This window comes from Megalops cyprinoides, chromosome 15 (assembly GCF_013368585.1).
Source record: "Megalops cyprinoides isolate fMegCyp1 chromosome 15, fMegCyp1.pri, whole genome shotgun sequence".
Lineage (NCBI taxonomy): Eukaryota > Metazoa > Chordata > Actinopteri > Elopiformes > Megalopidae > Megalops > Megalops cyprinoides.
Window position 1 is genome coordinate 29,107,471 of NC_050597.1, and position 11,441 is coordinate 29,118,911.

Genomic DNA, 11,441 nt, shown 5'->3' on the forward strand with positions numbered 1-11,441 from the left:
AGTTATTTAAATTAACAAGGCGACCCAGAATGTATTACGTTACACAGCAAACCAGAGAGCAGACTAATCTTATTGGACCGTTTACGTCATCAACATCATCACGGCTTCCGTTTCCCTGTGGCCGCAAGCTCTGTTACCCCTGACCCTTACAGCCACACTGTAATTGGTCCACACATGGATCAATCAGCAGGTCTTCGCGCCTATTGGTGGACGCCGTACGCCCATTCTCCGCAGCCGAAATCCTAGTTGAAGGTGAAAATCGCCGTTCCTACTCCATCGCCATCCTGTCACCGGCTGGCTGTGCATCTGTCTTCGCTCACTGTTACCATCTCATTCGGAAATACAATCGGTCATGTCGGTGTTCGCCGAGGTTCCGCAAGCCGTACCAGTGGCAGTCTTTAAACTGACCGCCGATTTCCGAGAGGACAAGGACCCAAACAAGGTGAACCTTGGAGTGGGAGGTAAGACAAGGATGGTTAGACAGCCAGCTCGTTTATGTCTCAAACATAAACGTTTGCTGAATCGACTCGGTTTTTATGATGCAAAGAGCTTATTTAAATAGGTTAAAGACCTTGCCCAGTCCCGATTGTGAATACGTGCTGTATTGAAACAGCTAGTCTTGTCTGTGGTTTTACACTGCCAGGCGAAATATTGTTGATGCAACGCCCTCGCGTAGACAGCCTAGCTAAAAATCGTAGCCAGTCAACTAGCCAACATTCAAGACCTATGGATTGTGGCTGGCAAGCCCTCAACCAGAAATCCATTGATCAGATCTGATGGGTTTTTGATCAGTGGCTACGCGCTTTCTCATATACTCCAAAACATGCTACGGTGGAGGCGCTGAGGAGTAACCTGTCATTAACAGACTGTGGCTTGTAGCTGATCAATTCATTTTACCGAGTATGAAGTTTCCCAGTTTTGTTTTTTATAAATTCATTCGTAATATTAGAGATAGTCTGTCACTTTGAGTGCTGTGCGATGAATTCATGTCCTGCAGAAAATGTCGAGTAAGCGAGGTAGCTGGTGTAATTCTCGAAAGACCTAAGATGATTTTTATTAAAAAGTAGGGTGGCCATACGTCCTCTTTTTCCCGGACATGTCCTCGTTTAGAGACGCATGTTTTAGGTCCCAAAACGAGGACATGTCCGGGAAAAAGAGGACGTATGGGCACCCTAAAAAAAGCAAAAAACACTTGCCTCCTGAAAACTGATTGTTCTGCTGTGGTTGCATCTCATTGTATGAAGGCAGTGATGCATCTCATCACAACATTGTATCAGTGAATAAGTAATGTGTAGGTCTCTGGAAATGGAAAGACTGGGCCTAGTGCCTACAGATGTGCTGGGTGGAAAATATTGCAATGCTGGCATGACTTGGCATGCTCCTGGAAAAGTTCCAGGGTGAGTAGTGAGTTGGCACTGCTGATAATTGTGGAAATATAGTTCCATGCCAGGCCTGTTTTGAAAGATAGTCTAGTACCCGTTAGGCCTCAGGTGTTTCTGAGGTTTGCTGTCATTGCAGGTAGAGGGAGGACTGAAGAGGCTGACTCTGGGTTGTCCTTGATATAAGAACCGGGTCCTCTCAGCAGTTTTTCTGCAGGCCAACGGTGACGTCAGGGGAGGAGGAAAAAAAACCACGTTGTGGTACATTTCCCACCAATAGTTTGACAGTGCACCTGCACACCTCCCTCTCTTCCAATCAGGAATGACTGCCAAGAAAACACCTCCAGTGTACCATTCTACCTGTGCAAATCAAGATAAGGAAGTAAAACCTTATGGTTGTTTATTTCTGATCAGTATCCAAAAGGCCAGGTCACATGACACACGATACATGGCTCTTGCACAAATAGATTAGGTCAGTGCAGGTCAATGCTGTTGTGAGAGATTAAATGCAACTATCCAGACATTGGGCTGCTCACCCAGGTTGCTGAGAGCGGGACATAACTGCTTACTGGCCAATGGGCTTTCCTGTCGTGGTGCTGACGGGGGGTTCCTTTGCGGCCAGAGAGAGCATTGTTGTTACATAATTTTGCCAGCATAGCATTGTGGCCTTTTTTGTGCTGCAGCTCAGCGCAGCGTGATGCTCAAAAGCTTTGTCCTCTGGAGTTCCTCCCATTACCAAAGGATTAGGATTTGTCACGTGCGATTCGAAATCACACCAACAGGCTAATGTAAACCTGGGCCCGGCTTAGCTTTCACATGTACTAAGCTTCCACCCAAAACACTGCAGGTCACTGAATGAGCTGTGCTCACATGGGAATGGCAGTAATAATGGACTACATTTATAAAGTGCCTTTTAAGGTTCTCAAAGTGCTCTCAAAGGGGATAAGGCTGACCTCTAATTTCACCACCACTGATTTGTAGAACCCACCCATCTGAGTAAAGGTAGCAGGCTTGAGTGTGGTTGGTCTTTGTCCTTTCCCCCACCACCACTGCACAGTCTTGGACTCCCTGATAAGCACATAATCCTCCTCACGACCAATGCAGATATCGCAGCAAGCACCTGGCTGACAATGCACATGTTGCGACTTATGATCAACGTTGGTCAGCTCTACGTTCAGCTGTTGTGCCGCGCAGCCTAATCCTGTTGTGTTACTAGTCATGTATTCAAGAAATTGGAATACGTTGTTGGAGGGATTGTGATGCTCTGTAGTAATGCCTCACTAAGGTCTTACTGCAATGATTGTGGTTAGGGCTGACAGACCGTGTCTAAACATTGGAACACACAATGCTGTTAACATTCACATATATGCTGCATTACAGTGTAGTTATTTCATCAATTAATCAATCAATCATTCAAATTTTATTTGTTATAGTGCATGTTTACAATTGAGATTGTCACAAAGTGCTGTATCATAGTGCATTTTGCAGAGGGAATAAAAAAAAACCCAGCCAATTGGGGGGGAAAAAACGTGGTTGAGAGACTCCTGGAAAATAATAATGGAAAAGATAGCATTAGATAGCATTAGCATTACACATAAGAAGACATCTGTTCATCTCAACAGTTCACCAGAACAGAGGTTTTTGAATGACATTTTCTCAACAGTGAGGAGGACATGTCCCCTCCCATAAAATGTACACCCATGGTGAGACACTTCCATGTTCTTACACATGATTGGCCAATTGGGTTTGGTATTCAAAGAACATGGGATACCAGCAGACACCACCTAATTGCCTTGGGGCCAGAATTCACTCAAAGGCATGATGAACAATGACTAAATTATGGGATGAACAACAGGTTCTGCTGGTTTTTGGTCTCGCCTCCTGAATTCTTTGACGGAGATGATCATTTTAATGGTAGTATCACTTTGTGTCGGAGGCGGAAGCAAACTAAATGGCATTCCATTTTCTGCTGTCTAGTCATCCGGATCAGGGCTCTAGTCTGATGTTCTTGTCCCCTCCCCCCTCCCCTAGCGTACAGGACCGATGAAGGCCAGCCATGGGTGCTGCCGGTAGTGAAGAAGGTGGAGAGGATGATCGTGGAGGACGACAGCCTGAACCATGAGTACCTGCCCATCCTGGGACTGCCGGAGTTCCGATCCAGCGCCTCCAAGATCGCCCTGGGGGAGGACAGCCCCGCCATCCAGGAGAACAGGGTATGCCCAGGCCGTGCCCAGGGATGCATAGTGGGAACTCCTCCCTGGGGGAGCCAAAGCTTTGTGCTATTCATCGGCAGAAGGACTGGTGACAGGTTTAAACAAGCCAGTACATAGAAGACACCTGTGGCTAGGGACTGTTTACTCGAGTACTTGCTTGGTAAATGGCAGTAAATGCTGTCCGTGTCCTACATTTAGTTTGTTAAACAGTAACTGATAGGTAGAGTGCTGATACCTTTTGTCAGAACAACCCCGAGTGCCTTTTAACTAAGCCATTAATTAAAGCCATAAAATTAATGGTGAGAGGTGGCATGAAAGCCAGGAGTCGCCCACCTCACACTCTGTCCAAACCCGTGTTGCGCGGCCAGATCTGCGTTCGCGCTCTACAGTTGGCATCCCTCTCCGGGACAGGTCGGAGGCGTGCAGTGCCTGGGCGGGACCGGCGCTCTGAAGATCGGGGCCGAGTTTCTGCGCCGCTGGTACAATGGCAACAACAACACTGCAACCCCCGTCTACGTCTCCGCGCCAACCTGGGGTGAGTTGTGCCAGCGAGCCCGCCGTGCACCATGAAAGCGGTTGCGTTTCCAGACCTCTGCTGTTGCCTCAGACACTTTCCAGCCACTGTTCATTAAAAGAATCAAAGTCCTGGGTGATAGTCAAGGCGAACAGCCCTCAGCCTGGCCAAATCTAAGATAACAGCTCCAATAAAGCTGTCTGCTGGCTATTAAATTACACTGCACTCAAAGCTAAGGCAGCCAAATAGAGCAAATACAGCTTTTGAAGCAATTCCAAAGTCATTCACAGAACGTGTGGGTATTCACACTTGTATTTTGAAGAAGTGGAAAAACTACTTTTCTGAGTTTCAGGGGGAGTCTTGAGTCTGGAGCAGTCAGTCTTTATTGGGCTTACCATTCCCCTATGCGGCAAAGCTGCCCTTGAATGACCTTGGTTCAGTGTGTCAATACCTGGCTGTTACTGCGATCAGTACTCTGTGTCCCTGTTCCTGCATATTTGATTGTCTCGAAATCACCTGTAGAAGTTCACTGGCACTGGGGAACTCCACATTTGTCCTCTGTAAGAGGCACTGTATATATTCTGGTCTGATTAATGTGCTGTGTGTGACATTTCTGAAGTGAACATTAAATATTCTGAGGTGTTTATTAAATAAATGATTTTGCCCTAACACATATGTCACATGTTCATCTCTTTACTTATTTCCTTTTTGTTTTATTGCCATGTCAAATTACAGTGCCATTATATTGGTTAAAGACATCTGTCCACATATCAAAGAATGATTCTGCCCTCCCTTAATTTGTTTAAATGATTCATTGCATTATGGTGTACGACAATGAGTTAATGTATATTAGATGCTTTTTTTAAATTATTTTGAATACTGATCTGTATCTATATTGCAAACAAAAGTAACTTTTAGAAACTCCTTCTTCCATGTTGTTGTGGTAGACAAGGAGAAATTCTGCAGTCTGCCACAGCTGACCCTTGCTCAGAATGCCAGTCGTGAGTTGGTGGAAGGAGGTTTTTATCAATAGTTAACAGTAACACCTCTTCTGTTATGTGAATGTTAACTTTCCAAAACTTGTTACTGTATGACCCCACAAAATTCAAGATAGAATTCTGATTTAAAAAGCCAGTGTTCAGGTTGCTCAGAAGGGCAAGAACTGCTTCATATTCAGAAAAGCTGATGTGACAACAAGGACAGGGCTTTTATGGCTGTCCTTATATGGCATATACTGAAGGACCCGGGAACACTGGCCTGTTCCGCCATCCCTATGACAAAATACTCAGAGGAGGTGACTGTTAAAAATGCCAGGTCAGAATTCGTATTCTGCTCAACCAGACTTAATTAAGCGCTCATGTGGAGCAAACCCTAGAATATACAATGGGTCCAGGGTTAGGAAATAATAAACTAACCTGGTAGCACCTTAGTACACTGTAGTATCTTAGTTTAAATACTTAATGTAGAATGGGGCATCATGTCATGTGTTCCATTTGTGTTGTGATTCTTGTCCTTCACATGGATTCCAGAGAACCACAATGCTGTGTTTGGTGATGCTGGATTCAAGGACGTCCGTCCATACAAGTACTGGGACGCTGAGAAGCGCGGGCTGGACCTTACCGGTTTCCTGGATGACCTCGAGGTGAGACGGGGGTCTTGTTAAAGCTGGTATTAGTGGGAAGGAGGGGCTTTATGATGGGTTCATTTCTTTTGCCTCGTGGATTGACCGGATCTGGTTTTGTTCTCCTTCTTTACCCAGAGCGCCCCAGAGGGCTCCATTTTCGTGCTGCACGCCTGCGCCCACAACCCCACCGGCACTGACCCGACGCAGCAAGAGTGGGTGCAGATCGCTGAGGTCATGATGGTGAGGAGCATGACTGTATAGCCTGCTGCAGGGGGCGCACTTCAACAAGGAGAGATGTCCTAGCAACGCAGACCCACGTTTAGTCCACGTCAAGTTACACTGTGGGGTCCAGACTAGATTGCTGATGGCCTCTTAAATGCATGCTATGAAAGGGGAGCATCATCTTATTTCAGGTGAAGGAGCAGCTGTCAAAGTAGCCATTAGTGCTAGCTTTTGACTCTGTGATCAGTTTCATATTGCATTATTTATTGTATTAGCTGTTGCCCACACATAGAGGGACTTTTATACCTTCCATTGTACATTTCACACCACCATAAAGTACATTTTTACATATAAAAGTGCACATTAAACACCTTTCTCAAGGGCAGTGTCTTACCAAGGGTTTCTAGCTGTTAGGTTGAAACTCCAGGTCCCTAACCACTATAAAACTGTCATTTGATTTATAGTAATATCAGTCTAACACCATCTTTACACTTCCTTGAGACTTGGGACTGAAGCACCATCAAAGGAAATTCCATAACAGTAATAACTAATACAGTACTTTTCTCGCAAAGGGCCTGGGCGTAATTTGCTGTCGTATATGTGCTTTATGGGACATTTATGAGAAGAAATGATTTCAATAAAGGTTTTTTCTTTTTGCTTTGTCACTGGCCACTGGATTGTCTCTCCCACCCTGTAGTATTACACATTCACAGTTCTACCCATTTAGTTCCAGTTGTTTTCTCCCCATCTGCAGTTGAAAGGTGGATATTTTCCTGCAGAATTCTCTCAGCAGTTAATCTTTGTTACGACTCTTTCTCTCTCTCTCTCTCTCATTCTCTCTCTCTCTCCAGAGGAGGGGCCTCTTCCCGTTCTTCGACTCAGCCTATCAGGGCTTCGCCTCGGGGAGCTTGGAGAAGGACGCCTGGGCTGTCCGCTACTTTGTGTCCCAGGGATTTGAGATGTTCTGTGCCCAGTCTTTCTCCAAGAACTTCGGCCTGTACAGTGAGTCACCCCATGGGCAAAGCGCACAGCAAAGGAGCTGTCTGTCAGGGGTGGAAGGGGTAGTCTCACCTTTTCCAGCCTCTCTAAAATGTCCCAGCTGGATTCCTCAGCCCTGGTCCTGGAGGGCAGCAGTGTCCACAGGCTTTCATTCATTAAGCTCTTGTACACCTGATTCAGCTAGATAGCTGGTCAGATCAATCCAGACATTCATCCCAGTTCTAAGAGCACTGGCAGTTGTAGGAGAGATATACCTGCATGAACGAGGCCCTCCAGGACTACTAAAGTTGGGTAATGATAATTATTGTAATAGTACTAAGAATAACAAGAAGAATGACAATAACAGTATTAACAGTACATTTTATTCAGATAGTGCTTTTCAGATACCCAAAAACAATTAACATAAATCACAGCACAAATTTGCCCATATTGCATACATAAAACAGGATGGCAATTAGGGCTGGGCAATATTATATCGTGATATATCAAATTGCTATTTTCAGTGCAGTAATACCGGTCTGTGGTGTTAGGTTTCTTCCCGTATTTTCTCCCTTTGGTCATACCTGATGCGGGAGCACACCTCCAAAGTTCAGTGAAATACTTCCTGGGCAGAAAAATATCACTTGTATCTACATGTTGGCTAACTTACCTATTAGCTTTGAAAAACACATAGCATATGTTTTCACTCTTTATCTTTGTAGCCATGTGTTTCTATCTACTACATGGAAGCAGCATAGTGCTGTTGCTGTAATATCAACATTGAATAGATATGAGTGGTGTTTTTTCCCCGGAGGCATTTCACATGGCCTCTGAAAACTGGAGGTGTGCTCCCGCATCAGGTATGACTATAAGGAAAAAATATACGGGAAGAAACCTAATGCCACATACTGGGGATAGCTGTTATTACGCTAAAAATAGCTATTCGATATATCGCAACGGCTATATTGCCCAGCCCTAATGCCAATCAAAAAATAAAATGAAATCAGATATGAACAATAGTTATGAAATCAAAACAAAACCAGTGGAAAAAAGTGCATTCAGTAATGGCAATGGTAAAATTGGTAATTTCATCGTTCATCTTCCAAATTTCATCAGTGTAATTTTTCAACACTTGAAATTGTGTTCCATTCTTTGAAAAGACATGGACATTTTTATTTGAACATTTTTAAAGAAATGGCGGTTCTTCAAAAATGTTAAAATAAAAAGAAGTTGTTCCTGCGTCAGCGCGCACACACCCCATGTCTGAAGCTGATGGCTTTCTCAACAGATGAGAGGGTGGGGAACCTCACTATTGTGGCCAAGGACAATGAAAACCTGACCAGGATCCTGTCCCAGATGGAGAAGATCGTCCGGACCACCTGGTCCAACCCCCCCTCCCAGGGAGCCCGTCTGGTTGCCATCACGCTCAACACCCCTGGGCTCTTTGAGGAGTGGTAAGAGTTCAGTCTATTGGTGGAGTGCTACGTGTTCACCCCGTTTGCTGAGTGTTAAGTGTTCACTTCAATCTGTATTCTGCCTCACCCTTGAAGACAATCACAGTCTGTAATCACAAGACCAGTTCCTCAGTTTTTACTCTGAAAGCATGTTGACTACAAGTGCTTACAGTCTGTGTTCAGGATATAATCCTCATGTAGTAGTTTTAGAGCTCAAGCTCCCAAAAAGCAGTTGCTTAAGGTATGGCAGTCCAGACATCTGTGCTGTATGGTTCCTCTCTTCAGTGCCAGATATAGGGGTCTGTAGTAGTCTAGACATCTGTACTATGGGATGTTATAGAGTTCCTCTCTCCTGGGTCAGATGCAGTTATGGTGGTCTGTAGTGTTCAGCCTGTGCCGTGCCATGCCATGCCGTGTCATTCAGTTCCTCTCCCTCGTGCCACAGGAAGGACAATGTGAAGACCATGGCGGACCGTGTGCTGCTGATGAGGGCTCAGCTGAAAGCCAAGCTGCAGGCCCTGGGCACCCCGGGCACCTGGGACCACATCACCGAGCAGATTGGCATGTTCAGCTTCACCGGCCTCAACCGTACGTCCACCACACTTCCAGCAGACAGACTTGCTGTAACACTGGCAGCTACACTTTCTACAGCCACAACACTTTCTGTAGCTAAGCTGTAACACTGGCAACACTAGCAACATTGGCACCCAGCTCACCATATTTGACCCCAGTTAGAGGATAAACAATTTTTTAAGTTCAAATTTTCAAAATTTTCACAACGGTTCTTTTTTCTGCTGACAAGGCTGTGCTTTGTAAAATGAATGATTCTGGCATAGGGGTTTAGATATATTTTAAGTATTTCCTGGACTAGATAGTCTTACACTGAACCTAGAAACCACTGATTGGCTTCAGGCCCACTTTCTTGAGTACTGCACCACACACAAGTACATTGGTTCACATTCTTGTTTTCCTAACAATTGCCTTTTGTCCTCCCTCCCCTTCTAGCCCAGCAAGTCCAGTACCTTGTGAAGGAGAAGCACATCTACCTGATGGCCAGTGGTCGCATTAACATGTGCGGCCTCACCACCAAGAACATCGACTACGTTGCAGAGTCCATCCATGAGGCGGTCACCTCAGTCCAGTAGGGACCCCTGCCCACCACAAGCCCAGAATTCCCACCCTAGCAGCAGTTAGTAGGAAGCCCAGCAGGGGTCGCTGTTAGGACTTCCACTTCCCCCAGTCCCTCAAGTTATCATCTCATTCCTCTGGCACACGGGCAGATGCCAGCAAGACAACTTAGCATCATCTCTAGATATGAAACAATTCAAATAGCACATGAACACAGAAACAAACGCATAACGGTTCAACAAAAAATATTTATATGCTCTGCTTTCAGTGGAGTCTTGTGGGTTTTTTTTCTTTTTTTGCACAGGCCTTTAAAAATGGCCTTTAGACCTTTGTCATATAGCAAGTGACTGCTTTGTCATGAGATTTCAGTTGCAAGGTGAATTCTCATGGAGCCACAAATCAATGACTGTATATTTGTTTTAGAGAGTTCTGGCACTGCTGAATTTAGAGAGCTGAGACACAAACAGGCACAAACATTTTCAGAGTCAGATTTTATTTATAACTCTTTCAGGCGCTTAATAGTCATTTTACCCTTATATTTTAGTGTAATATACATGACAAAAATACATTTATGGAAGTGATGGTCAGTCACTAAGTCTTCCTTGCATACACGGTTGGCAGCTACGTGTGTTGGCATATGAAATGGCTGACAAGTCAACTGGAGTCACAGCAGACCACATAGAGTATAATTGGCCAAAATGGGGTAACGTAATCCTGGGAAATAACCTTAGACAGAGCAACCAGGATGCTATGTTTATTTATGGTTTATATATTCCATGTGTATACGCTTGGGTGGTGGCCACAATAGTGCGTTTGGTCTTCTCCCCCCTCAGTTCAGTGCTAAACAAAAATGACTGTCCAGATCTCCACATCCACATACTCCTTATCATGCAATAAAGATGACGTTTTGACTCCTACAACGCGACTGAAAACCTTGTAATCATGAAGGGAGAAAAGAAATGTGTCAGCTATTATACATGTGTTGATGCAAAAGGAGAGGGCCGTGACATTTCATATTGCATGTTGCAGAACTCAGATGGTGCAGGCAATAAGGAATGTCTGGCACCTCGTCCAGTAGAAATTGCTGTTGAAACTTTTAGTCTTACCCACCATGACGTGAAGGCTGATCCTCTCAGGACGAATTTGATGAAGTTTGCTGTCGGTGACCACGTTCCTACGCGGCACGGTGGTCTGATCCTGCAGCGCGGGGTCAGGGGAGCATCGTAGCCGTTAGCGGCTGTTAGCAACTGTTAGAACGGACGCTGTCTTCGCTTTCAAGCACTTAACACGCACAAGGCTCCCGCGCCAGCTCAGCAGAGCGCACCGACGACACCATTCCTTAATTGTGTGACCACTGATCGTTCCCTCTGCACTTGCCCCCCCCCCCCGTGTCTCAATGCACTTTTATGTGTTTGTGCAGACCTGTGTTTGACATTGCATTTGGTTTATGTGTATGATGTGTGTCTACACACTGCAGTCACCTGACATTTCAGTCTGCAATAATGTGGATTTATGTGCATTCCAAAAATAAATTAATAAATGGATACTGTTTTTTTTTGCGTGGTTTCATTTCCTGGATGAATGGTTTTTGTAATTCTGATGAACATGGCAGTTTCTGCCTGCCCCTGATTTGCTGTTGCTGTGACTGAATGAAAAGACTGAAAACAGTCTTTACCTTCGATTCTGAGCTTGCTCATATAAGCTTGTTGCAGAGTGGGAGGGGCTACCAGGCTTTGCAGTTCAGCATCATGTGATCGAGTCAAAGATGGGGTTTGGCGAGTACACTGGAGAGTACCTGCAGGTAGCTGGTTGTGACGACATGAAAACAGATAGGTTACCATCTGTGTCCAACAAATGTTAAATGAGTCAAGAGGTCAGGCCTCTGCTGCAGCTTTGAGTATGTCTATAGTGACTGATGTATCGTAGTGT

At 45.1% G+C, this 11,441-nt stretch overlaps 1 protein-coding gene across 1 annotated transcript; it reads left to right on the forward strand.

Annotated features, from left to right (window-relative positions):
• Positions 1-241: 241 nt before the first annotated feature.
• On the forward strand, positions 242-11,016 carry got1 (glutamic-oxaloacetic transaminase 1, soluble). The gene is made up of 9 exons (XM_036546906.1): positions 242-461; positions 3,411-3,592; positions 4,004-4,127; positions 5,636-5,748; positions 5,866-5,970; positions 6,804-6,954; positions 8,219-8,384; positions 8,830-8,972; positions 9,390-11,016. Exons 1-9 carry the CDS (start codon positions 353-355, stop codon positions 9,527-9,529), a joined length of 1,233 nt encoding a protein of 410 aa, XP_036402799.1. The 5' UTR covers positions 242-352; the 3' UTR covers positions 9,530-11,016.
• The last annotated feature ends 425 nt before the right edge of the window (positions 11,017-11,441 follow it).